Source organism: Emiliania huxleyi (assembly GCF_000372725.1).
Source record: "Emiliania huxleyi CCMP1516 unplaced genomic scaffold EMIHUscaffold_11, whole genome shotgun sequence".
NCBI classification, from domain to species: Eukaryota; Haptophyta; order Isochrysidales; family Noelaerhabdaceae; genus Emiliania; species Emiliania huxleyi.
Genome location: NW_005201792.1, coordinates 337,252 through 361,803, shown reverse-complemented (window position 1 = coordinate 361,803; position 24,552 = coordinate 337,252). Strand labels below are relative to the sequence as shown.

Genomic DNA, 24,552 nt, shown 5'->3' with positions numbered 1-24,552 from the left:
CTATCTGGGAGGGGCCAGCCAGTGGCAACAGACCCCCTATCCGGCTAGGAGCCGGAACCCTGGGGCCTCTGCGAAATAAAAAGCGGAGACCTCAGTGCACAGTGGGAGCGAACTCTGACGGAGAGGGAGGTTCCCCAAATAAATAAATAAAAACGGAGACCTCTACTGTGAGATGGGTAAAAAGGAACAGGGACCTGTTCCGCCCGTGTTTGTTTGCTTGTTTGTTTGGTAATCAGCACACGTGGATCCAGGTCCCCTGCGAGTAAGATACTGCGCAAGTTGCGGATACACCCTGGTCCCCCAGGTGTGAACGTCACGTGTGAACAGTCTCAGTAGTCGGGTCCGGCGGCAGTTCACGCCCTGCACAAGGTAAACTCCCAGTTCCGCAGAGATATTGGCCGGCGTCCTCGCGTCAAGCCCCCCCCCCCCCCCCGCCCCGCGCGCCTTAATTTACTGGTCTATCTTCAACGGCAACCGGGGCTGATATCCTTTGGTCGCGTTGGTTAGCGACGGCCCCAAAATGCTCGCGGCGAGTGTCGATCGTGGAGGGGAAGGCGTCGCCGCCGCCCCGCGCGCGAGAGAGCTGGCCGAAGAGCGACACTGAGGTGCTTTTGGCGCGGAGCAATCTCGCCGAACTGAGGCCAGCTGCGCGCGCAGCCAGTCGCTGCTGCCTCTCACCAAACGTCCCGCTGAGAGAAGCGATGACATCGTCAAACACGGCCGAGACGGGAACGGTGAGGCGGAGGAGCGCCTGCGCACCAAAGCGGCTCAGACCAATCGCGTGAGCACAAAAGGACTGGCCAAGCCCTTCGAGGAGGCTAGGCGTTGCCGAGGTTGATCGCGTGGCATCGCAATCCGGCTAGGTCTGCGGTCCGCTCCAGGTGACCGTCCCTCGGGACTGGACTCGTGACGGGCGGAGCCTCTTCGTATGGCTCAAACGGCACTGGCGCTCGCTTCGTCACATGCACCGCAAGGAGCTTTGACGCGATGTCTCTCTGCGCTGTCTCCACAATGCGGGCGTTCTCCTGTCGGCGGTGCAAGTAGCTGTCGTCGAGCGCCATATACACTAGCGCAGGCTGAAACCGTCAAGTTCTTCGAAACCGCATCGTTTCGTTTTCGCTCGCGGCCCCATGGAGGCCGACATGCAGCCAGAGGGCTACTCGCACAACCGTCGGGATGCGACCATGACTCCCCTGTGCGGGAGCCACCGTGTCGACACCAAGAACTCTCTGCTGCAGAAGTCGAACCTCGGGTGCGTCCGGACGACATCGTACGACCTGCCGCAGGATTTCTCGTTCACCTTTGGAATGGCAAACAAGCCGGACGGCCTGACGGCCCACACGGTAATCGACAACTGGGCAGAGTTTACGGGGACGAAGAATGCCCGGCCGCCAAAGGACTTCAAGGCGATGAACAGGGTGTGCTGCGTGAACTTGCCGCGCTTAACGCCGCCAGGGAACTCAGCCGGCAACCACTTCCCCCGATTTTCAGGCGGCACTCAGGGCGGGGCACACCACAGCGAAGGGTGTTCGCGAGCACTCGACAGTGCACGACATACGCATGCCTGTCCGGAGCGGCTCGATCCGTAGGGCGCCGTTCGCTCCGGATGCTAGCGTCACGGCCGGTGCGCCCTCGCCACTCCTCTCCGCTCGCTGTTAGCCCGCGTCCACTGCGGCCTTCGCCCGCATGCAGGCACGCAATCGGGAGAGGCCGAGTCGTTCACCGACCTGATGGCACACGGCTACCGCTACGACTGGGTCCTCCAGACGGAGCTCGCCGAGAACCTGGGCGGCGGGCGCAAGCTCGGCAAGCCGTCGCCCACTAAGTCGACGAGGCTGTTAAGGGCCGCCGCTGAGCACCACGCCTTGCAGGATTACAGCTTTCCCCCGTCGCTTCCAGCGGAGTCGACTTGGAAGATGAACAAGTTCAAAAATGTCAAGTCCAGGGTGACGGCACTTCAGGCATAGAGCTTGAGGCGCACGCAACCCGCACCCGGCGGGCACCGCGAGAGAATTGGTGGGAGGTTGTAGTGTGTTTGGATTTGACCTTGGCGGCGCGTTGCACAATTAGATCTAAGGACTCAGCATCGTATTACGGCTATCTCCAACCGGCTATCTCCAACCGGCTTTTGCGTTGCCGTTTTGTCGTCATACACGAGCGATGAGTATATAAAACGCTTGATTAGTCGATGCTAATTCAGTGGCTGCCGCCGGCCGGCGTGGGTCGAAACGCCAACCTACCCCGCCTGTGGGAGGGCTGACTCGATGGCTGCAAGCGCGGTCGCAGCCGCCTGAGCACGCGGACGCTGCGATACGTTCTGATGCCAGAGAGTGCGCACCAGAGTCTGTGCTGCCACCGGCATCGTTTTGCTCTCGGGAGGCCGTTCGCCGCGCAACACCTTGGCCTTGATGTTCATGGGTTCGTACCCATCCCACGGCACCTCGCTCGAAAACAGCTCGTTGAGCAGGATGCCAAGCGCAAAGACGTCCACCCCGCCGCAGCCGGGCTGGGCGAGGAAAGTCTCAGGCGGCATATAGTTGGGAGTGCCCGCCGTGGGCTCCTTGCTTCGCACCAGGCCAAAGTCGCATATCTTTGCGGTCGTGTCGCCGCAGAGCAGGACATTGTGCGACTTGATGTCGCGGTGCACCACCGGTGGGGCGCGCGAGTGCAGGTACGCCAGGCCCGAGGCAACCTGCGCCGCCAACCTCAGGCTGAGTCGGCGGCCGAGGCCCTCCCTGCAGCCGTGCACGCGCTCAAAGAGCGAGCGGGTGCACAGCTCCATGACGACGCAGCAGTGGGGTGGGGCGAGGCTCGCGCCAAGCAACTCGACGATGTTGATGTGAGAGAGCGCCGCATGCACCTCCACCTCCTCTCGCAGGGCGATGGCGGCATCCCCGGTGCAGTCGTGGAGTTGCTTGGCAGCAATTTTCCTCCCGCGCCAGACCCCAGCGTGGATTGCTCCCATCGCACCGTTGGCAATGGGCCGCGGTAGGAGGTCCAGCTCGCTGACGGAGATGGCCGTCCACGCAGAGCTCCCCCCTCCGCCCTGCAGACGGGAGCGGCCGCGGCCCTTGGGCGGGTCGTTTGGTGCGGCTGCTCCCGGCTCGGCCAGAAGAGCTTCTGTACTTTGGCAAGGCGCGGCAGCAACCGCCGGTGGTGGCGTAGGTGCGGCTGAGGTTGAGTCATCGTCAGATTCCACCTCTTCAAAGTCATCCTCGTACTCTTCCGCACCATCGGGCTCCCTGTCGTTGTCTGACGTGTTCGTGGCTGTCGCTTGCGTGGCGCCGCCCGCCTCGCCCGGAATGCCCGCATCCTCGTCGAGGTCGAGGAGCAACCTTCTTCGCGCGCGCTGCATGCCGGCGGAACTGGCACAGACTGGCGTTAAACGCGTCGTGCGTCCTTGTGACGTGAAACGTCTCTGCCCCTGTGTTGTGCCCGCCGACCGCGTCGAACTCATCAACGGCGCGGGCTCTCTCGGCTACGGGACCGGCCCCAGCTTCGGCTGAGGGCTGACAAGCTGCCGAGCCCAAATCACTGTGAGAGTCGTGATTTATTGCGGTCGAGTGCACCAGTGCACGGAGCTAAGTGCCTCGCCGTCCTCGCAGGAGTCGCTTAGGCGGCTCCCGTGGTGTACCTGTGTTAGTGCCAGTGCGCGCACGTGCCAGCTCGTCAAAATTCTTTTTCTAAAACAAGAAGCAAGGTGGCCCCGGCCGGGCGCCCCTTGAGACCCGTGCGAGTTGCGGAGCTCACGCTGCTCCCTCCCGAGGCGTGAAGCGGCCGCGGCAATAGCAGACAGCGTAGGCGCCGGTGAAAATGGGCCGCAAGCTGCTCAAGGTTGTCATCTTGGGCGATTCGGGGGTCGGTAAGACCTCTCTCATGAATCAGTTCGTCAACCGCAAGTTCCAGTCGCAGTACAAGGCGACAATCGGAGCCGACTTCCTCACCAAGGAGCTGGAAGTGGATGGGCGGCCCGTCACGATGCAAATCTGGGACACGGCGGGCCAGGAGCGCTTCCAGTCGCTCGGCGTCGCCTTCTACCGCGGCGCCGATTGCTGCGTGCTAGTCTATGACAGCAACGACGAGAGGACCCTGCAGAGCCTCGACTCCTGGAGGGACGAGTTCCTCCGCCAGGCTGGGCCGAGCGATGCGGAGGCGTTCCCCTTCGTCGTGCTGGGCAACAAGGTGGACGTGGAGGGCTCGGGCGCCGCGACGCAGAAGCGGGCTCTCGCCTGGTGAGCGGCTGCGCCTCGGCCCACACCCACGCAGCAGCCGGCCTCGGCGCGAAGCGAGCCCAGAGCCGCCCGCCGCGCGCAGGTGCGAGGGAAAGGGCAACGTGCCGCTGTTCGAGACCTCCGCAAAGACGGCCATCAACATCGAGCAGGCCTTCGAGCTCATCGCGCGAAACTCGCTGCTACAAGAGGCGCCGGCCCGCCTCCGAGCCGCAGACCTTGCCACACACCCGCACGCCCCCTCGCACTCGCACACACCCGCACACCCGTCCCGTCCCAGGCGAGGGAGGCGGATCTCTACCTGCCAGACACGATCGACATGAGCCACGCTGGGACGAGCAGCATCGGACGCCAGGGTGGCGGCTGTTGTTGAGCCTGCACAGCATTGGTTCGGAGCTGCTGAGGTGTGGGTGTGGGCATTGACCATTATTGTGACATGTGCATGTAACAGGCAGTCGCGTGCAACACCAACAGAGTGCAGGTCGCGCGATTGGGAGAGATAGGGGGAGGCGGGAGGAGGTAGACGAGAAAACCGTGAACTTTTTACCTGTGTTAGTGCTCCAGTGCGCGCGCGGCCGTGCCCGGTGGTGTTGTTGTGCGAAAGAAAGAAAACATACACAGCCCAAACGAGGGATAGGGGAGGAGGACAGGGTCCCCACCTGCACGAGCAGGATTTTGCATCGTTTTTTGGAGGTCGAAGGACGATCAGGGGCCACACTGCACACAGCCACAGGTAGGTGGGGCTCTCCTGCTCGCCTGACAAGGGACGTCTGAACCACACGTGTCCCTCCATTCACACTCTCCCAGTCCTCCCTGGTCTAGTGCCCGTCTGTCTTCTCCGCCCGTGGGTCGTGCGGAGTTGGTCGCACCCTCGTGTTTCTTCGTCCTTTAGACGTTTCACCTAGAGCAAGCAGGGCGGCACCGCACGCCCCCAAGCCCACTTGCCAGCCGGGTGGGGCTTGCACGTGGTAGCGACTCGACTGGCCCTTTGCTGGAGCCCGACACTCTATCCCTCCCAGGCCAGAAAAGAAAGAAAACAGACAACCCGGACGGAAAATCTTTTTTCGAAAGGGCAAGCAGGCGCCCCATTCTCCCACTTGTTCGTGGTCATGTCCGCCACGCCGCTCACGCGCACGGCTGAGACCGCGCTCAACGACCACGACGTGGTGGAGCGCGTCAACCAGTACAGCGTGCACCAGATCCTGGGCGTCGGCTCGTACGGCACCGTGCACAGAGCGTCCAGCTCCGGCCAGGACTACGCCATCAAGATCCTCCGCAGGCCCGCCCCAGAGCGAAGATCGCTCAGACGGCCGACTCTGACCCGCCCGTCCTCTGTGCCGGCCGACGAACCGTCCCGTCCGTCGCTCTCCCGGCCAATCTCGGTCGGAAGCAGCCGCACCAGCCGCGGCAACGCGAGCGGCACCGAAAACAACTCGATAGAGCGAGAGTTTGAGGTGATGTCGCGGCTGCAGCACCCCAACATCGTGCGGCTGTACGAGCTCATCGACGATCCGCGGTGCGACCAGCAGTTCCTCGTCATGGAGTGCGTGCGCGGCTGGACGCTGCAGCGGCCCGTGGCGCGGCGCGAGTCTATCCCGGAGGAGGACCTCCGCCACTGGCTGAGGGAGGCGCGCGGCGCCGAGGGAAGGGGTGGCAGCGCCTCCGCCGCGGCCCATCCACCCCCTGCCCCCTGCTTCAGGTCTACCTCGGCCTGGAGCACCTGCACATCCACGGAGTCGCGCACAGGGACGTCAAGCCAGGCAGACGCAGACAGAGAGTCCGCGCACCCTCTCCACCCGCCCCGTCGCAACCTCCCTAAGCTCGATCGGCAGACACCTCTGTGACCCGCTCGTGCCGCCAGCACGCCCATCCACCGCGCCCACGACACGTCCACGACACGTCCACGACCGCCTCCCGACGCGTGCGCAGACAACATCCTCTGGGACCCGGAGCAGAGGCGCGCAAAGCTGACCGACTTTGGGACGGCGGCGCTCCTATCGCACTCGCGCGACGCTCCGGTGGGAGGCACCCTCGGCGCGGACTACGTGCGCGCGACCGCCGGCTCGACAGCCCTCGACTGCGCTGCGTGTGTGTGCCACGTCCGGAGTGGGAGATCGTTGCGGACGAGCCTGTAGGCACGATTGCCTTCTTCGCGCCGGAGATGTGCCACGTCGGTGCAGAGCCGCGCCGCCGCGCGAGAGGGGGGCGGGGGCGGGGGCGGTTGAGCGGGGCGGTACCCGCGCTCTAGGCGAGCGGTCGGCGGGCGGCTACTCCTCCTACGCGGCCGACTGGTGGGCGTACGGCGTCTGCCTCTTCCTCTGGCTGCACCACGCGCCGCCCTTCGACGCCCCGACGCCGCTGCTCGTGCTGCAGCGGATCGGGTCCGAGGAGGTTGCTTTCCCGCCCCCGCCGCCCGGTGCGCCCCCCGACGCGATGGACTTGCTGCGATCGCTGCTCCAGCAGCAGCCCGCCGCCCGCCTCACGCCGTCGTCCCTCCGCTCCCACCCCTTCCTCACCGCGAGCGGCGCGACCCCGATGCCGCACGCCGACGAGCGGGCCCTCTTCGAGCTGCGGCGCGGCATCGTGCGCGTCAAGGCGCAGGCGTCCACTTTCAGCTCGGTCGGCTCCGACTCGGACCGCCGCTCCTCCGCCGTCGTCAGCGCGAGCTCGGTGCCGCCCCTCGCCGCCGGCCCGCTGGAGGAGGCGGCCGGGGAGGAGGGGGAGGCCTCTGGGCCAGCGGCGAGGTGGGCGAGCATCTGGGCCAGCGCGCCGACACCAAAGTGCCACGACGTGGTCCTGAATCTATGTGTCGTCTGTTGAGACGTCGAGGTGGAGAGCGACACTTGCAGCGCCATCACCCTGCCGTGCTTGCCACACCGTGTTTTGAGCTCGATCTCGCGTCTCGTCTCGGCCTTCGGTGCGATTACCGTGACACAACGTGAGAATACAACTTATATACATAAATTACATTGCGCGATTGAGCCGATGAGGGATGACGACGATGAGGGGCCGGCCCCGCGCCGCCGGCGCCGCGGCCCCCCCCGCCGAGAGATGTGCACGTGTAGCCAGTAGCGCAACGTTGCGAGAAGCGAGATCTAATATTCGGTGAGTCTAGCATGGAAATCATTCAAATTAGAAATGTGTCACACGTGAGGCCGTGGGTAACATACGACGTATTAAACTGGGATAGAGCTCTACGAAGAGAACGAACACCCAGGGACGTATCGCGATGGCTTCTTTTCGTTCCTTCCTGCAGAGACATGTTGCATGTGCGGGCGGCAGTATGGTCCGCAGACAAGTTGGGCCGCGTTCGGGTTCATGGAAGTCAGGGCTCACTTATTGAGGTCCAGCAGCCCCATGTTGTAGCCTGTCAGCTCGAATCGCTGAAAGCCGCCCTCTCTCGGGTCGATGGAGAAGGGCTGCACCTTGCACCCATGGTACTCGAGTGTGTCCGCGCGCATCGCCTCGAGGGTGGCCGCCGGCGCATCCAACCGCGCCGCGTCGAGCGTCGCAATCTCGCCATCCTCGGAGAGCGTCCCGACGGCGGCGGCGAGAGGGGACGCGCCGCGGAGGTGGGCCTCGAGCGCGTCTGCGGTGGCGTAGGCCGACCGACACACCAGCTGGCAGCCCGCGTTGCGGCTGAACCCAAAGTAGATGCACCCCTTCCCCTCCACCACAGCGAGCTCGACGCAGCGCTGCATCAGCGGCGCGGCCGCGGCCCAGTCCGACACCGCAAAGTCGACCGTCAGCGAACAAAACTCCGATCCTCGTGACATGCCTCCCCACGGCCGGACGAGCGCAGTCGCGCCGCCGTCCAACTCCAGCAGCTGCACGTCGGCAGAAAAGGCTTCTCTTGCCGCCTCCATCAGCGCAGCGTCGGCTGCGGGTGTGTACACCCGCACCTCCTCAAGCGTCGCCACGGCCTGCAGCTTCGCAAGGGTCTCACGGGCAGCGACAAGGTGCTCAGCCGCGAAGCTGGCGTCGCCAAAGGCCTCGCGACAGGAGAGCTTGTCGCCAGCGCACGTCCAGCCGCTAAACATGGCACCGCGGCTCGCACGGGCGACGTTTAGGTACTCAGCCATCACCGAACGAGCAGCGGCCCAGTCCGTCACGGTGTACGTCGGCTCGACGCCGGTGAAGTTAAATGACCACGGTGGCGTGCGATCGACAACGTTCATGTGGATTAGCGGCAACCGAGCGCAAGTGAATCGCGGCAGAGGCTGGTGCAGCGTGGCAAAAGACGATAGCAGCAACTGCATGTTGGAGATGTGTTGCAAGATGCGCCCTCTTGCGAGGTGTTTGGGGGGAAGGGTAGCAACGACAGGAAGAATGGGTGTGTGGCAGCCAGCTGGCTGTGTGTCTTGTGAGCCTGTTTGTGTCTGTGTGTCGCTCGTGCGTGTCGTCATCATTCATCTGTCCAGCGTCCACCCATACCGCGTTGGTGTCCAGTCCGAGCCTGGCTGTTCTTCACCTTCCTACCTACATACATACATACAGGGGGTAAGGGGTCAGCGCGAGGGCCTTTGTTTGGTACGATTGTGAGCACCGCCGCTCATTAGTCCTACAAGATGTAGGATTGCGAGCGCTACTGCTCGCAATCGGAGGCATGTTGCTAGGACTGTGAGCAGTGCTGCTCGTAATCCCAGACTTTGCTCGGATTGCGAGCGCGCTGGAAGTAGTCGTAAGCGTCACCAGTCATCTTGGGAGCGGAGCTGCTCTTAGTCCTGAAGATGTAAAATTGCGAGCGTAGGCGCTCACAATCGCACAGACAGAGATGCTACGATTGCGAGGAGTGCTGCTCACAATCCTTCGACATCTAGGATTGAGAGCGAGGCTGCTCTCAATCCTGGCCTTCTAGAAAAGAAGGTTCACCGGCTCTGCCCAGGAGCCAGGTGTCGCACCGCACCTGTTTCTTTTTACCCCGGGTCAAACTTCCTTCTCCCAAGGGTTATCTTTTTCAGTGCAACCCGAAGGTGAACTGCTTGACGGAGTTTGCGATGAGGAGCGACACCGAAGGGAAGCAGAAGAATTTCTTCGTGCGGGAAGAAAGAGGAATGCGGGGTGCCCCCAGGGAAAGGAGAGAAAAGACCTTGCGAAGCGGACTTGAGGGAACCCGGCGCTATCGCCCTCGGAGACCCGTGTTTACTTGACGGCCGCCTCGCTGCGAACGTGCACCCCCATGGCCAGGGCTCTCTAGCCCGTAGCCCGATTCCCGATCATCCGGCCCGCTGGGTGCGCTTAAGGTTCTTCGGGCCAGTTCGGGGGGCAAACCCTGCCCGCCCCCTAGAGAGCCCCAGGTAAGGCCCAGGTGTGGCCTAGGGCATCAGAAGGGACCAAGAGGAGTCCAGTCTGAGCCATAGAGCCCATATCTTTGCCCCCGAAGGTCCCGTTCAATGCCCAGAACGGCCGTCTCAGTGGTGTCCGGCCGGCGCGATCACCGAGCTGTGACGCTCAGGGAAGCCCGATGAGGTGCTGGTTTCTTTGCCCAGGGCTGGTCCTCTCCCCAGGCTGGATCAGCTGAGCAAGGTTTGGGGAGAATCCTATTGTAGGATCTTCAGATATTTTGACGGATGACCGAAAATGGGCAAAACGGGGTGATTTTGGTCACCTGGGCCTTGCCACACACCTGGGCCTTACCTGGGGCTCTAGGGGGCGGGCAGGGTTTGCCTCCCTAAAGGGACCCGAATAACCTTAGTTCATAGCTCACCATGCGCGATGGCGCGAAGATTCCTCCCCCCCCCCCCCCAAGCGAAGGCGCGCGATACATCTTACTCTAAGACTTTCGTTGTGGTTTGGCGACCCACGCGCCCGCACTCTCGGCTGCTGGTGTGGGGAGCAGCCTATGAGAATGGGCCGGGCCCAAGGATTCGGTCAAGGGGGAGGCCTGGCAGGGCGAGGCCCACCGCCCCTCCTCGCGCGCAGCGTTCGCGCCTAGGCCCCCCCTCGCGTGCTCTACCTTTCGAATTTCGCGGGAGCGAAACATGTATGCTAAAAGCAGTAAACATCGTGCACAACTCTAGTGGACAGTACTAGTGGATACACGGTCGCAGGCGGCAGCCTTTGCCACCCTTCGCGGCAAGCTGCCATCGCCATTGCGGCTGGGGCGGCGACGCGCAGTGCACGCCTTTCAGTCTCCACCACTCCTGTTTCATCCCCGGTGTGTCGATGCATGATCGGGAGGTGTCACCTTCCAACGTCGCTTCCCAGCGCTCGCCAGCATCCGGGCAAGAGGACATGTGCAGCCCGAGAGCGACGACGGCCAAGCGAAGAGCTGACACAAAAGCGGCAAGCGCCCGACACATGCCGCGCGTCTGCGTCCCGATGGCAAAGTCGTCGCTGGCGAGTCGGGTCGACACCTGCGATGGTGAAGAACTCGTCGATCTCGGCTTGGGATCCATGTCGCATGCAAAGCGGGAAGGCCGTCAATCCTTGAGGTCGCGTCTGCGGCTTTTCTCTGAAAAGGGACAGGAATCTCTCCTCAGCTCCCCGGTCCTGGATGTGAGGCTGATGACTGCACTCCAAGTGCTCCAAGTGCTCTCGCTCTCTCTCTCAGTGTACGTACTTTTAGCTTACTGGGAGAAAAGGGAGAGGCAGGCGCGATTTCTAGGCCCTTGGGGCCCTACCACTCAGCGCAGTCTGAGAAGCCGGTGAACGAATCTTCGGAGAGGATGGGGTAGTCATCACTGCCGCGCTCACTGGGTTCGAGACATCGAGAGATTGTGCGAGAGATTGTGGGAGAGAGCTTGCGTCGGAGTCGTTCCTCCGCTCCCACCTGTCGAGTGCAAGCTTCAGTTTCTTGGAGTCGAGGTACCAGAGTCCAGACGCCGTCAACCTGCCCTGCGCCCTGAGCAAAGTCAAGGGCCTTTTCCCTCTCGGCCCGAGTGTATGTGTGTAGTACATTCCCGGAGGAGGACTGCTGACATTTTCTTACATGTATGCTTTAGATTTCTTTTTGTTTCTACCCGTGTACTGCTTTTAGCACAATAATATTTTTCACGATTGGTAGGATGCACGTGGAGAGACAGGCCGCAAGCCGCATCCATCCATCCGTTCGCGGCAGAAATATTTGAAAATGAATAAAAGAAACCCGCGAACTCTCCCATGTAACTGAAGCCCCCCGCTCATGCCAGAGCGCGCAAAGGCGGACAGCACGGGAGCGGATCCGTGTCGGAGCGGCGCGTCTCCTCGCACAGGCCCGTTCTTTGCCTCTCTGAGCCCTTGGTCTCCACGCCGGACCGCCGTGGCTCCATTGCCACCGCCCGACGTCCACGGAGCCATTGCGGCGTCAAGGGCGGGCGACACAGACGTGCTGGGCAGCTGGCTCCATGAGCACTTTCTAGACGTGAACGCCACCGTCGAGGAAGAGCACACCCTGCTGCACCTCGCTAGTGACGCGGGCCAGGCTGAGTCGATCAAGCTGCTGCTCGCCCATGGAGCGTCGACCGACATTGTCCGTTGGCATCCCACACCCTGCCACCCAGATCCCTTGGGCACCAAGTCGCTCGCCGCATAGGACGCCCGGTAGCGCAGTAGCACCGGTGCGCGGGCACCATCGCGTATTGGATCGCACAGGTGGACTCAGACCGCCAAACGCCTCTACACCTTGCTGCGGTGGGCATTCTAGATTGCACAATAGGCTTGGTGGGAGAAACGAGCAGCGAGGAGGACAAGGCGCGACACACAGCTGTGGGATGAGACACGCACCAGATTGCATGGCAGTGTGGCGGATGCAAGGATACACGTTTTCGAGGGAATTGAGCGCGTGTGACCTGCAACCTCAGGCGGGCGGCCATCTGCAAGCAGTCGTGGCCCTCTTGCAGGCTCGCAGCGCCACCCCGACACGACTAGCCGCCTCGCCTCAGGTTTACGCAAGCTTCTTACCCCTGCCATCTAGGACTCTCCGTGTCAGCTCCTCTCCGAGGACCGCTACGGCATGAGCCCGTGGCACCTCGCCTGCGAGAGCGGGCAGCCCAACCGTCCCTACCGGCAGGGAGCGGCGACTTCTTTGCGACCGACAGATGATCAACTGTAGGAACGTGGAGGTTGTGCGGCTGCTGCTCGATCGCTTTGGCAGCCACCTAACGGCTCGGGAGCGGCGAGGGACAGCACACTTCCTCGCGCTTCGCAACGAATGCCACGACGTTGTTCGCTTGCTGGTGAGGACGTAGCCGCGCTTCGCTAGCGGCGGCGGGGGAGAGTGGCCTTTGGACTTGGCTCGTGGCTTGCGCCCCAACAGCCCAGATAGTCAGTGCCCGACCTACTATGTTCTGAGTCGGAATCTCAACCTGTAGGAGGCAGGAGAGGATGGGGAGGCTGGACAGGAGGCCGGACGGGGGAGGAGGGCGGCTAAAGGAGGGCAGCGTTGGAGCGATGGTGCTGATCGCAAGGGTGAGAGGGATCCACCTGCTGAAGGTGCGCAGGACGGCCGCCCACCAATGGCCCCAGCATCGACACCAATATCGGCCGCGCCGCCTCCGCCACCAGCGTCCCCGCCCACGAGCTACATGGACATGGAGATGGACATGGACGAGCCCGCTCCTCCTCTGGCGTCTGCACCGCCAGCCGGTGAGCGTGAGGCAAAGCGGGCTCAGGGAATAGCGCCGGGCGGTGTCGCGATCGCGAAGCTTGACGTTTGCTGCGAGCCGGTCTTGAACCTGTGTTCACTGTCTTGACTCGTGTAAACGTAAATGATCCGTTTTCAAATAGTATTTCTTTCTCTGTGTGATTTCGCGCGCACCCTCAGACGATCTCTCTGAACATTCTCTGGTAGGACGGGAACGAGATGATAGTAGGGAGTAGAAGAAAGCAAAGAGGAGCCCTGCGCACGCACGACTCCGCAGGAGAAGCCCCTCCCCAGACAAAACACAAGGGAGAGGTGGGTGGGTCACAGAGAACTGCGGCCGCCAGCGACTGAGCCAGTCTCGCTGGCGGACGGGGGAGAACACAACGAAGGGCCGTCCGAAACACAATCACTCAGAAGGGACGTACGGACGTCCATCACTGGGATGAGATCGGGAGATATGCCTGCCGAATATCTCCCGATTCCACAGCCGCCCACAGGAGCGCCGCCTCAACACGGGGTCTCGGCTCTACCGAGCCATGCTTACCTATCTCCAGCCGCAGCCCCACCCGGCCGCCCAAGGGTGTTCCCGCAGGCAGAGAAGACCAATCCTGGGGGAAGTAACCTTCTCTGGTAGGACGGGAACGAGATGATAGTAGGGAGTAGAAGAAAGCAAAGAGGAGCCCTGCGCACGCACGACTCCGCAGGAGAAGCCCCTCCCGCCCGTGCTTGCGCAGCGCAGCTTCCTCCTCCCTACTCGCAAGCCGGGTAGTAGCGTGGTGATTATGTTGGGTTCCACCCTGTTGGTGATTATGTTGGGTTGCACCCTGCGGTGAATATCTTGGGTTCCACCCTGTGGTGATTATATTGGGTTCCACCCTGTTGGTGATTATCTTGGGTTCCACCCTGCGGTGATTATATTGGGTTCCAGCCTGCGGTGATTATAATGGGTTCCACCCTGCGGTGATTATGTTGGGTTCCACCCTGCGGTGATTATAATGGGTTCCACCCTGCGGTGATTATAATGGGTTCCACCCTGCGGTGATAATGTTGGGTTCCACCCTGTTGGTGATTATAATGGGTTCCACCCCCTGCAGCGCGCCTTATGCGGCCAGTTGTCGCGGAGGCAGCGGCCGCAGTTGGTTGAGCGGGACGCGCGCGTCCTCGTACGGTCGGCCATCACGCGTCGTGGCAATCGTGAACCGGACGATTGCGGTGTGCTTGGAGCATCGCAACACGGTCGCCGCCCAGCCGGCTCCGCCGAACTCTTTGCATGCGTACTGCGGCCAGAGGGCGCTCGCGACGAGGACCGGTCGCCCCGTGGCGTTTTCGGCGTGCCCGGCCGCATGTCCGAGCCCGGCCGCATGTGCATGCGCATGTCACATGTACATGTTGTTGTTGTGCATGTGCATGTTGCACATGTTGTACATGTGCCCACTAAGCGGTAGCATATGCCATGTACTTACGCAATGGTTGGGTATTAGGGCTAGAGGGTCGCTCTACACTTAGCCTCTGCAGCGAGCGAGCGCTCAACTTAGCCCCCGCACGGAGCCGGGCTCGGACTTAGACGCTGTATGGTCAGGGGCCATGAACTTAGACGACATCAGGCAAACTCCGGGTAAAACTCGGGTATACCTGAAAAGCCTTCAGGTTTACCCGAAAAATACCTGGTCCTGGACGCGTCCCGACCAACGTATGCCGCGCACGACGCCATATCGCCTTCTCCCAGGGCCAGTGCGCTACTTGCGGCGCGCAACGCCTGCTCAAGTACGCGCAACGTAACATGTGCTGCCGCTATGCGTGTCTTAAGGCGGCTGCGGCGAAGCGGCGGGCGCGGCATGCACTTCTGCGATCCCAATCAGCTCATCGCAACGAAGCAGCGCAACAAGCTGGCTGCTGCCAACAAGGGTACAAGGCCCTATGCTACCTCACGCGCGGATCGTTCAAAGAGGACCAGCATACACAGGCTTCTCTGACATGCGTTTGTTTGAGCTTGAGGCTATTTGTGAGAACTGTTTGGCTAGAAGTCGCCGAAGATTGCGCTCAAGAAGCAGCAACGAGAATCGGAAGAGGAGGATGCTGAGCGGCGATTGCTGAGCATGAGGAGGATCGATCGCCCGCCGCAGGCCATGCCGCAGGCGAAGAAAATTTGGGGGCTGCGCCGTATCGTTGTACGTTGATCACGGTGGGAGCCTCTTGGCCCCAGGCCGTCCACGGCCGACTTAGCCGATGTAAGAGGCTCCCGCTGATATCTTAGACCGCGCAAGCACTCCAGCGTGGCTAGCCACACTTAGACCCGTTAGGCCTCCAGGCTCAGAACTTAGATACTACTACCGTCCCTACCCAACCAGTTACTACGCTACTCTATCTACTAAGACCGTTGAGGATAGTACATAAGTAAGGGGTAACTTAGTAAGGCCGCGCCCCGCCCCCGGGGCCCCCCGCCCCGCCCGCGACCGGCGAGAGAGAGTGAAAATACGCTTGCAAAACCCCATATAAAAACCGTGTGTGGACTGTTGAGGGTCAGTCTCAGTGCGAGCTGGCGAGAGAGTGACAGTCAACCGCGGCATAAGTGCGGTTTGAGCAGCGCGTGCACGTCAATCAATAAGTGAGTTACTCGAACCGGTCGTGGCTGTTGGCCGGCTCGGACCAGAGCTCAACGACGAGGGAGACGCGAGTCCCGCGGGTGACCCGGGTGACATTGTGCAGCTCCATCGAGCTCAGCAGCACTCCGTCGCCTGCGGCTCGCAAGGCGGGGCGGGGCGACTCAGGCGGCCGGCGCAGAGAGCGCAGATGGGTGGGGGCGGCCGCGGCGGTGGCGCCTCGCTCGAGGCGGTGCCTCTCCGGCTCGCCCTCTCGGAAGGTGACAAAGTCGCCTCCCTCGAAGCGGCCCGCCTCGCAGAGCTGCACCGACAGGGTGAGCAGCGAGCCAGAGTCGCGGTGCAGCGGCGCGTCGAGCGCTCCTGGGGAGGGTCTCCAAAGGCTTGCCGCGTGTTCACAGGCACGGCCGCGTCGGTGCGTGCGTGAGAGTGAGGCCGCGCGCCTCCCTCGGAGTACGAGTGCAGCTCGACGCAGCGCACCTGCAGCTCTGTGGCCGGGTCGACGCGCCCGCCCTCTCGCATCACGCGCACCACCTGGAGTGGCGCGTCGTGGTCGGTGGGGAGTAATGCCGGCCTCGGGAGCAGCTCTGGCACGCTGTCGCCTTGGCAAGGAGGTGCTTGCACCTGTCTGCAAACAGGCCGTCACGGTGCAGGAAGAGCGCCACGTGTTCGGCGGTGTAGACGACGTCAAAGCAAGCGCTGCGGGGACACAAGGGTGGCCGGTCCGTCACCGAGGGCAGAAGGATGCTGCCACGGAGCGCGGGAGCTCACGCACTCGGCCAGCGCTGGGCACACAGGCGGCGGAGTCCTCCAGGCAGTGGTAGGCTCTGAGCGACGGCCAGAGGCGGAGGCGAGCGCGCAGCAGGCTGCGACCTCCTCGGCGCTGAGCACGCCCCGGAGCACGGTGGGCGAAGGCACCTCAGCACGGTACGTATCCGACCAGTAGGCGAGACGCGCCGCGGCGTGAGCCGCCTCCAGACCGGGAAGGAGATGAAGGTCCGCCGCCGTGGAACTGGCTGGGGCGTCGTCACGTCGACTGCGCTTGGCCGGCGGCGGCACGCGAGACGCGCTGGATCGACGCATGTGCCAAAAAGAATTTAAAGAACCAACTATCACTCACAGCACACAGGCTCGACACAGGTGCGAACTGGCGCGTGCTAGTACTATGCCAAAAAGAAAGAACTTCGCGAGCCTGATCCTTTGGTGCTTCTTCCCATCCCTCCCTTGGGTTGTCCGTTTTCTTTCAGAGACGCTTGGACTGGTCTCGATCAAGGGACTATGTAATCTCAAAGGAGCACCCGCCGTAGCCACCCCTCCGCGAGCTTGGGCCACCGCCCAGTCTCCACGTCGCGGCGCGCCGCAAGGTTGGAGGCCATGCCGAGCCCGTGCTTGAGATGCTTCCCTTGAAACAGGTGATATTCCACCGGAAAGGAGCGCGCGCGCAGCGCCCGCACGAGCACCTCGCTATTCTCGCTGGGCACGACAGAGTCATCCTCGGTGTGCCAGATGAAGAAGGGCGGCGGCGGCGACGCGGCGGCGCGGGCGATGTCCTCGAGGGAGACATCGCTCTCGTTGCCCAGTGGCGACGCGTCCGCGCCCCAGCCGAGCAGTGTGGCGATCGAACCGTGGTGGCGAAGGGGCCTCTCGGATGGCCTCCCGCTCAACTTGGCGCGCCGCCCCGCCGCCTTGGGCCCAATGCACGCGAAGCTGCTGCAGCGCCAGCTCCCTCCTCCCGCGCGCACAACACTCGTGTTGTGAGCTGACACCACAGGGTACGCCAGCAGCGCCGCGTCTGGCCGCGCCAGCTTCGAGGCGGGTCGATCGCCCTCCTCACGCATCTGCGAATCGAGCCGGCGCGCCAGAGCTGCGTCCCAGGAGAGAGCGACGTGGCCAGCGAGGTGGCCTCCAGCACTGAAGCCGATCACGCCGACGCCCGAGACACCCCATTCGTGTGCATGCTGACGAACGAGCTGGATGGCGCGCCGGGCATCCAGCAGCGGCGCCGGGTGGAGCCGGAGCACACGATAGACCAAGACCGCGGCGTGGTATCCGATTGAGTTGAGCCACTCGCACACCGTTTCGCCCTCGTCGACCGTGCTCAGCCGGACATACCCGCCCCCGGGCATGACCACGACCAGGGGGCGAGGCTGCGAGCTCGGCTGCAGGAGCCACGGAGTCAGAGCCGGCGGCGATGGGCCGCCCAGAACCGCGCCGCCGATGCGGCTGACGAGGGCGTCCGCCGGAGCGCGGTCGTGCGGAGGGACGCCCGGCCAGAGCGGCAGCGCCGGCGAGGGTGGCATATGGGTGTGGACCGTTGGTTGGTGCGTCGCGAGCGGGGCGAGCGAAGCGCCACGCCGAAGGTGCCCGTCGAGCGTACAGTATACCCTCTTACCCTCCGATCACAGCCTTGTTATTGAGAAGAATTCTATCCACAATTCTTAATACGTCCCATGGCGCTGTGCGCTGGTCTGTGAGAGGTTGAGGTGCGAGCCCTGGAGGCCCTGGGGATGGGGGGAGACTACCCGCGGGCCTAGAAGGCCCGCGGCCGCGCGCAGGGGGGTGGGGCATTGAGACCGGTCATGAACGAGTGCGCGACACGCATGTTGCGAGCAGCGTTGTTGATGTTTTGCGCGTCGCCACAGACGGCGGCGCGCGAGAGCTGCTGCGAGTGGTGCTGGGCGAAGCCCCGGGCGCTGCCGGAGGCTGTGCCATAGTCGGTGCGGTCGACGGCGCTCGGGCTGCCAACCTCTTTGGCGAAGTTGAAGATGATTCCCTATGCGCTCACGGGCCCGGGCGACGATCGTGGCCAAAAAAAATAAAAAAGTACCATCCGTGGGGGCGAGATTTTTACTGGATTTTTAACTGTCAAGCTCGATTTTGAGATTTGACCCCGCAGAACTAGACAGAACGGCCCCAAATGCAAATCGGCCCGGAACCGACCCGTGGGCCCGTCTGCCGCACCCAGCTCCGCCGGGACGGGGAGGGGCGCGCGCCGTTCCCCGCGGAGCTCGGGCGGGCCCTACAAGGGCGGGCCACGCACGCGGTGTACCACACACACACACACGCGCATGCTGCACAAACGATTACAACACAGTGACGCAGCGCAGCGGGGGCCGCTAGTATACAACGTGTGAACACCGTCACTCGAAAGGAGGAAAGTGGGGGCTCTGGGGCTGGGAGATGGCTACGGCAACTAGAGTCGGCAAAATGTGTATCGAAAGTCCGAGGATCGAGGGTCAGCTTGCGGTCAGCTCGGGCGCTCGGGTCCAGACACGCCGCATGTCTTGCGCGCCTCTGCGGAGAGGAGCCGCCGGGAGGGGCCAGAGGCGAAGCGACGCGTTGCCCACGTACCCGGCGACGGCCCCACGCAGCGCAACGCTGCGGGATGGTGGCAGCGGCGCGCCGGTCGCGGCGACGGCGTGCGCGGCCGCGCCATCGGCCGACGCGAGCACGGGCAGCCCCGTGCGCCGCGCGAGGCGCGCGGCGCCCGCATCCACCGGCAAGTGCGACCCGATCGACCAGAGGAGCGCCTGAGCGCCGTCGCGCCGGAGGCCGTCCACCTGAGGCGAGGGGAGGCGAGCTTCAGCTTCTCTCCGCGCGCCCCGGCACGCGGTGGCGTGGGGCGGTTTGGCGTGGGTTGCGCCCCGCGTCTCCCACGTCCGGGAGCCGGAGCCGGAATCCAGAGCCGCGAGGCCCGGCGCGCGTGGGCGGGCCATCCACCTGACTCCAGTCGCCACTCAGCTCCGGGTAGACGCCCTCGTAGCAGATGAGCAGCCCGACGCGGCCGCCGAGCAGCGGCGCCACCGTCGGCGCGTCGCTCGAGGGAGAGAAGCCGAGCGGCCACCGCTCCGAGGGGAAGAGGTGCCGCTTGCCGTACGAGGAGACGACCGCGCCCGCCGCGTCAATCACAACCTCGCGAATCTGCTTCTCGCCGCCGCCCATCCGGACGAGCACGTTGGCGACGACCGCCACGCGCTGCCGCCTCGCCGCGCACGCCAGCCCGGACTGGAGCGGCGAGTCTCCTTGGGTTGTGCGCGCCGCCGCGCACGGCGTGGCGCCCGCCGGCGAGATCCACGGCTCGGTCCCGAAATCGGGGCTGAGCGCGTAGCCCTCGGGGAAGAGCACGGCGCCGGCGCCCGCCGCCGCGCCTCGCGCTATCGCCGCCTCAAAGAGCCGGAGGTTGCACGTCGCGTTGGCGCCGCCGTCGCAGGCGGAGCCGGTCCAGGCGCGCGGGTCGTGGTTGCTGAGGATGGCGAGGACGCTGGAGCCGGGCTCCATGTGTGGGCGAGGAACGGGAGTGGCGGGTTGCGACACGGGCGAGTTTGGAAGGACTTCGCAGAAAAAGAAAACCTCGGCAACTCTCCGTGGTGCCCCCTTTGGCACTTTACTCCTGTCCCGCGTGACCCTCTGTCTCACATGAGTTTCGTTCGTCCCATTGTGGTCACGCGTCTCCTACCTAGGTACTAGTTCGGCTCTCCCGAACTGCGGTGTCGTGTCGTAGCTGCTTGCTCTCTTTCTGTACTTGGCCTATACCCTCGGCCTCCTCCGCGCGCCGCCGGGCGCGAGTGGGAGCCCTCGTGCTCCCCCGATCAAACGTGGTGACCCGTGATTGGTCGAACTTCAACCGCGCGACTCATCCCCGCGGCTGAACGCTGACCGTCAATCCTTCTCCGTCGCAAGCCGACACCAGTCAGAATCCGCTCATGGCCCGCAACCAGGATTTCCACGCTACTGGCTTGGCTCGCCATCAAGCGCTACGGGCTCTCGTAGTTGCAACCTGGGCTGCGCGTATGCATGGCCTTCACAGTCATTTCCGACCCGACTATCAGCTCCCGACTGCAGACCGACTGAATGAGATTGTCCGAATCGGAGGAACAATCAGCCGGGCTGCACTTGCCTCTGGATCATCCACTACTCATACGCCACTGCTGCTTGACTACTCGACTTGACTACCACAGCGCATTGGGCAGCGCAGTGTTTGACGTACTCAGCTTACCGACACCAGGCATCCTAAACACCGTCAACAGCTCCTTCGCCGGCGCCGAGTCGGGGGGGTGGCTTCATTCGAGTATTCCGATCGTCGCCCCGCTCCGTTAGCGTCGGCTGCCCCTGGCCTCCTTCGCTGCACGCGCGGCTGCGCCTCGAGGAGACAATCCCGGAAGACAAGTGGGACGACTTCATCAAGGACCTCGTCGAGAAGGGCGAGTACGGCACCGCCGCGGGCGAGGTCAACTTCGAGGGGCAGTTTTTGGGTGCTGTCCCCATCCCAGGGGGCTGCAGAAGGCGTCCGCAGCCGGGACAACCCGCCCCCCCAGCCGAGGCCGGTCGAAGCCCACTTGACCACAGCCATGAGGAGTCCTCTTGGTGCTCCTGGCGGCCGTTGGAATGGCGAGCGCGCGCCGATGGGGGGGGGGGGGTCTTGCTTGCTCCACACCGAGCGCCATCGGTCCGGACCGGCGTGGTCACCGAGGGGTGGCCTGCTAGGGTGCCCACAGGACCCAAAAGAAAATAGCTTTCCGGCTCAAAAAGGGACGCACGCGGCAAATCTGATGTTGGCCAGTTCCAATAGGAGCGAGGCCTCTTCCGTTGGGGGACCGAGTACATAGGAAACGAGGGTTTCCCAGACGGGCGAGGATGAGGGCGGCGTGCTGGTGTGAGTGTGTGAGAGGGCTGGCTGAGCGTGACCTTCGGTCCTCGCTCTCGGTCGCGCGCGGAGTCTGGATTGTCGCCAGTCGCGAGTGCGCGGGTACGCATGTGCGTGCGGGTCGGCGTGTGTGTGTGCATGTGTGCGTGTGGACGCGTGCATTCTTAATCATTCTCTTACTCTTTGCGAACACAATACACCACACTCTAGCTGTCGCGATGACTGTGACACACAGTCTGTGTGATTAACGCACACGCATGCACTGCGCATGCACGAGGTCTACCGATGCACAGTACATTCGCGCCACCAAGACCGCGCGGCACGTACGCGCAGTTGCTCGCCTCGAGGCGCGCGCTCCTTGCGCGGCATGGCCTGGGAGTCAGCGCTTCGCCTCGGAGCCGCTCGAATGTACGAGAGCAGCTCACCTTCACCATCCCACCTCACCATCACCATCCCACCCAGGTGGCGTTTATTTTTGCTTGGCCGGCCCTCATGCCGGGGTAGGTAGGGTAGGTCTGGGCCCTCCCGTCGGGGTTTTCCCTCTCTTCAAGCTGGAATTTTCACAGCAGAAAAAGAAATTTTCCGCGGAAATCACGATGTCAACCCTCCCCAAATGGGTGATCTGATGCTTGTAGGGCTTGAGAGTGGCCTCCCATGTCACAAGAAGGACTGTGGATGCAGGAGAGTACCACCAACCATCACTCTAGTTGGTATAGTACCCCACCTTCACCCATCGAGTGATTTCTTTTTTAGTTTCCCATAAGTAGGGTAGGTAGGTAGGTAGGTAGGTAGGGGCACCGCAGGGGCCGGCCAGGGTTTTTGCAGAATTTCAGCATGAGGGCCGCCCAAGCAAAAATAAACGCCACCTGTCCCACCTACCATCTCATCTCACCATCACCATCCCACCTCATCATCATATAACCTTACTACCTTTATACAAAAAAAAACATATTCTCACCTTCACCATCCCACCTCACCATCACCATCCCACCTACCATCTCATCTCACCATCACCATCCCACCTCATCATCATATAACTTTACTACCTTTATACAAAAAAAAACATATTCTTTAAACAATAAAATAATAATATTCGCCACTTTCTCGCGGAAAATTCACATTCTATATAGGCGGGTGCGGAGCGATCGTTTCACCGTCTCCCAGCAAACTTAGCCGCCGTAGCTCAGCGGTAGAGCGTGGCACTCGTAATGCTAAGGTCGCGAGTTCGAACCTCGCTGGCGGCTAATGTTTTTTTTTGCTATGGTGAGGTGAGGGGTGATGGTGAGGTGGAGCTGACGCGCCGAGGCGCCGGCCAGTCGCAGCCGTGAGGCATGCCACAGCAGCAGAGGCACCTGCCACCCATTGGGCGGGCAGACAGAAGGCCAGGGCAGCACTGGCAAGTGCAACGCGCCTCATATCGGAGAGCTACCGTGCCTCGTTCGCCGCTGTCCTCGTGGGGGACAAGGACGGATCCACGCCGCTTTGCCGGCTCGCGCCGCGCTGCTCGCCTCTCCGAGAGGTGCCTCTCGCCCGCCTGCCTGCCACTGCAGCGAGAGGGAGTTTAGCCCATCCCTCACGCTCACCAGCGCCGGCCAGCCGTCTCAGTTCACGCCGGAATCGTGAACCGTGAACCGTGAACCAACTAGCCCCCGCCCCGAGTCCGTGAACCCCGAACCGTGAACCGACTAGCCCCCACCCCAAGTCCGTGAACCGTGATCCGTGAACCGACTCCCCCCGCGTACTTCCGGACAGCATGGATGGCGGGCGAGTGCATGATCTCCTTGCGAGCAGCCTCGTCGTCGCAGCACAGCGCCGTCAAGTTGTGCTGCACACTCATCGTGATGAGCATCATGACCGTGGCCTCGGTCATGGCGGTGTACTCCGCCTCGTTCTTGATGGTGATGGAGTTGCCGTCCGGCGTCTTGAGCTTGAATGGGAGCCCAACTGCCGAAGGGTTGAGGTTGAGCAGCCGGATGGAGGTCACCAGGTACTGGTGGCAGTCAATCTCTTCATCACACCCAATCTTGGGGCACTCGTGTCCGCCGCCCAGCAGGAAGTCCTTGCAGACTGCAATGCGGGCGAGGCCGATTGGCGATTGGTGGGGCAGGATCTTGTCAGCGGGCGGCTGCTTCATGACTTGGGCGAGGTTGGTGCCGTCCAGGAGGTTGCCGCTAGTGAGTACGTAGCGGAAGTCGGGCGGCTGGCGGCTGATCCAGTTGTCAGGCTGCTTGGTGGAAGTGGCCAGCTTGAGCATGGTGCCAAAAGAGGAGACCTCGGCCTGGCCGTCATTGGGGATGAGCATGAGCGAGAGGTCCTTGTACGCCTCGTTCAGCACCATGTTTGTGGGGTTGCCATGCCCACGGCCAACTTTGGACGCAGTGAAGAATTGGCTCAGGAAGTTGATCCCCATGAAGCCCCTCGCACCGTACCCGCTTGAAAGCTCGGAGAGAGTCGACCAGGCGGTTGTGTCGACAGGCTCGCCGTGCACCTTCCCGACAATGAGACCCTTGGCCAGCTGCATTGCCTCCGACGCTGGAGCGAGGAGCTGCGCTGCCTTCTGGCACATCCAGCCCTCTCCAGTCTGGCCGCCCATCTCTGCTGCCGAAGCGGCCGTCGGGTCGGCAGAGTATGATATCGAACTTGCGTCCTTTATTGGGTTAAGTTTGGACGGGATCTTCGCAACCGTTGGTGCAACCGCTGAGTGCTCAACTTTGCCGTTTGCAACCTCTGGTGCAACCGCTGAGAGCTCAACTTTGCCCTTTTCCGACGCGACCTCTGAAGGGTCGACTTGGGAAAAGTTTCCCCCTTGTGGTCGAACTACTGTACGGTTGACTTTGGGGGGTTCTGCGCCCCTTGACCCAACAACTGAACGGTTGGGTTTGGGAAGGCTGGAAGCCAAGGTTTTGGGCTGGGAAGGGCTGGTTGCAGCCTTTCCCCCGCCGCCGCTACCAATCTGCGGAACTGGGAGTTTACCTTGTGCAGGGCGTGAGCTGCCGCCGGACCCGAGGCGTGAACCATCGCCTTGGGCCCGTGAACCGGCGATATGCAGCGTGTTCTGCAGCCTTTGACGCAGGTCGCAGGAAGAGCGACTGCCACTCCCCGGGCCGGGCCCTGGCGAGCGGGCGCATGGCGCCCGACGCTCTGCCATGACCTCCGGGAGGTTGAGTGGCGACCTCGGTGAGGTTTACTTAGTTCGTTCTACGGAGTGACAGCACCTCTGGGCGGTTTTAGAACTTTGATCGTTACTCAAGCCACACAGAACACCCGCTTACTAGCCTACTTTTCAGCGTTTCCGGGCTCGCAAAACCCGGCGGGTGCAGCGGCGCAAGACCTCTCGGAGGTCGCAGGCCGACCTCGGGGAGGTCGGGGAAAAACCCCCGTTCGGCTATCTACTCGCTCCCCCGATACTCACAGACACTACGGCTGTCACGGGAGACTCACAGTGGCTACTGAGACTGTTCACACGTGACGTTCACACCTGGGGGACCAGGGTGTATCCGCAACTCGCGCAGGTTCGCA

The 24,552-nt window shown here is 62.8% G+C and overlaps 8 protein-coding genes across 8 annotated transcripts; 4 read left to right on the top strand and 4 right to left on the bottom strand.

Moving 5' to 3' along the window:
• Nucleotides 1-1,130: 1,130 nt before the first annotated feature.
• EMIHUDRAFT_97708 (hypothetical protein) lies at nucleotides 1,131-1,967 on the top strand (the record flags this gene model as incomplete). Its single annotated transcript, XM_005791869.1, has 3 exons — nucleotides 1,131-1,418; nucleotides 1,492-1,624; nucleotides 1,693-1,967. 3 exons carry the CDS (start codon nucleotides 1,131-1,133, stop codon nucleotides 1,965-1,967), a joined length of 696 nt encoding a protein of 231 aa, XP_005791926.1.
• Nucleotides 1,968-2,407: 440 nt separating this feature from the next.
• EMIHUDRAFT_54983 (hypothetical protein) lies at nucleotides 2,408-2,980 on the bottom strand (the record flags this gene model as incomplete). The annotated part of the gene is made up of 1 exon (XM_005791868.1): nucleotides 2,408-2,980. A coding segment is annotated over one exon (573 nt), but the record flags the coding sequence as incomplete, so codon positions are not given.
• Nucleotides 2,981-3,685: 705 nt separating this feature from the next.
• Rab7 (rab family GTPase) lies at nucleotides 3,686-4,734 on the top strand. The gene is made up of 3 exons (XM_005791867.1): nucleotides 3,686-4,232; nucleotides 4,315-4,420; nucleotides 4,510-4,734. Exons 1-3 carry the CDS (start codon nucleotides 3,814-3,816, stop codon nucleotides 4,600-4,602), a joined length of 618 nt encoding a protein of 205 aa, XP_005791924.1. The 5' UTR covers nucleotides 3,686-3,813; the 3' UTR covers nucleotides 4,603-4,734.
• Nucleotides 4,735-5,518: 784 nt separating this feature from the next.
• On the top strand, nucleotides 5,519-6,263 carry EMIHUDRAFT_433399 (hypothetical protein; the record flags this gene model as incomplete). The annotated part of the gene is made up of 3 exons (XM_005791866.1): nucleotides 5,519-5,857; nucleotides 5,929-5,989; nucleotides 6,159-6,263. Coding segments are annotated over exons 1-3 (336 nt in total), but the record flags the coding sequence as incomplete, so codon positions are not given.
• A 1,298-nt stretch (nucleotides 6,264-7,561) lies between these two features.
• On the bottom strand, nucleotides 7,562-8,488 carry EMIHUDRAFT_97705 (hypothetical protein; the record flags this gene model as incomplete). Its single annotated transcript, XM_005791865.1, has 1 exon — nucleotides 7,562-8,488. The coding sequence occupies one exon, from the start codon at nucleotides 8,486-8,488 to the stop codon at nucleotides 7,562-7,564; it is 927 nt and encodes a 308-aa protein (XP_005791922.1).
• Nucleotides 8,489-11,352: 2,864 nt separating this feature from the next.
• Nucleotides 11,353-11,742, top strand: EMIHUDRAFT_199969 (hypothetical protein; the record flags this gene model as incomplete). Its single annotated transcript, XM_005791864.1, has 1 exon — nucleotides 11,353-11,742. The coding sequence occupies one exon, from the start codon at nucleotides 11,353-11,355 to the stop codon at nucleotides 11,740-11,742; it is 390 nt and encodes a 129-aa protein (XP_005791921.1).
• A 3,660-nt stretch (nucleotides 11,743-15,402) lies between these two features.
• Nucleotides 15,403-17,689, bottom strand: EMIHUDRAFT_448837 (hypothetical protein; the record flags this gene model as incomplete). The annotated part of the gene is made up of 6 exons (XM_005791863.1): nucleotides 15,403-15,752; nucleotides 15,833-15,923; nucleotides 15,992-16,088; nucleotides 16,165-16,361; nucleotides 16,688-16,882; nucleotides 16,952-17,689. The coding sequence occupies 6 exons, from the start codon at nucleotides 17,687-17,689 to the stop codon at nucleotides 15,403-15,405; spliced, it is 1,668 nt and encodes a 555-aa protein (XP_005791920.1).
• An 801-nt stretch (nucleotides 17,690-18,490) lies between these two features.
• On the bottom strand, nucleotides 18,491-19,700 carry EMIHUDRAFT_462146 (hypothetical protein). Its single transcript, XM_005791862.1, has 2 exons — nucleotides 19,110-19,700; nucleotides 18,491-18,949 (listed from the first exon to the last, which is right to left on the bottom strand). Exons 1-2 carry the CDS (start codon nucleotides 19,665-19,667, stop codon nucleotides 18,626-18,628), a joined length of 882 nt encoding a protein of 293 aa, XP_005791919.1. The 5' UTR covers nucleotides 19,668-19,700; the 3' UTR covers nucleotides 18,491-18,625.
• Between the last annotated feature and the right edge of the window lie 4,852 nt (nucleotides 19,701-24,552).

What these genes read in the sequence shown, in the direction of transcription:
- Rab7 (XM_005791867.1), top strand. Translation starts at nt 3,814, where the DNA reads ATGGGCCGCAAGCTGCTCAAGGTTGTCATCTTGGGCGATTCGGGGGTC. An exon ending in CAGAAGCGGGCTCTCGCCTG is followed by an intron (nt 4,233 to 4,314) that starts GTGAGCGGCTGC and finishes CGCCGCGCGCAG; the next exon opens with GTGCGAGGGAAAGGGCAACG. An exon ending in GAAACTCGCTGCTACAAGAG is followed by an intron (nt 4,421 to 4,509) that starts GCGCCGGCCCGC and finishes GTCCCGTCCCAG; the next exon opens with GCGAGGGAGGCGGATCTCTA.
- EMIHUDRAFT_462146 (XM_005791862.1), bottom strand. Translation starts at nt 19,667, where the DNA reads ATGGAGCCCGGCTCCAGCGTCCTCGCCATCCTCAGCAACCACGACCCG. An exon ending in TGAGTGGCGACTGGAGTCAG is followed by an intron (nt 18,950 to 19,109) that starts GTGGATGGCCCG and finishes CCCTCGCCTCAG; the next exon opens with GTGGACGGCCTCCGGCGCGA.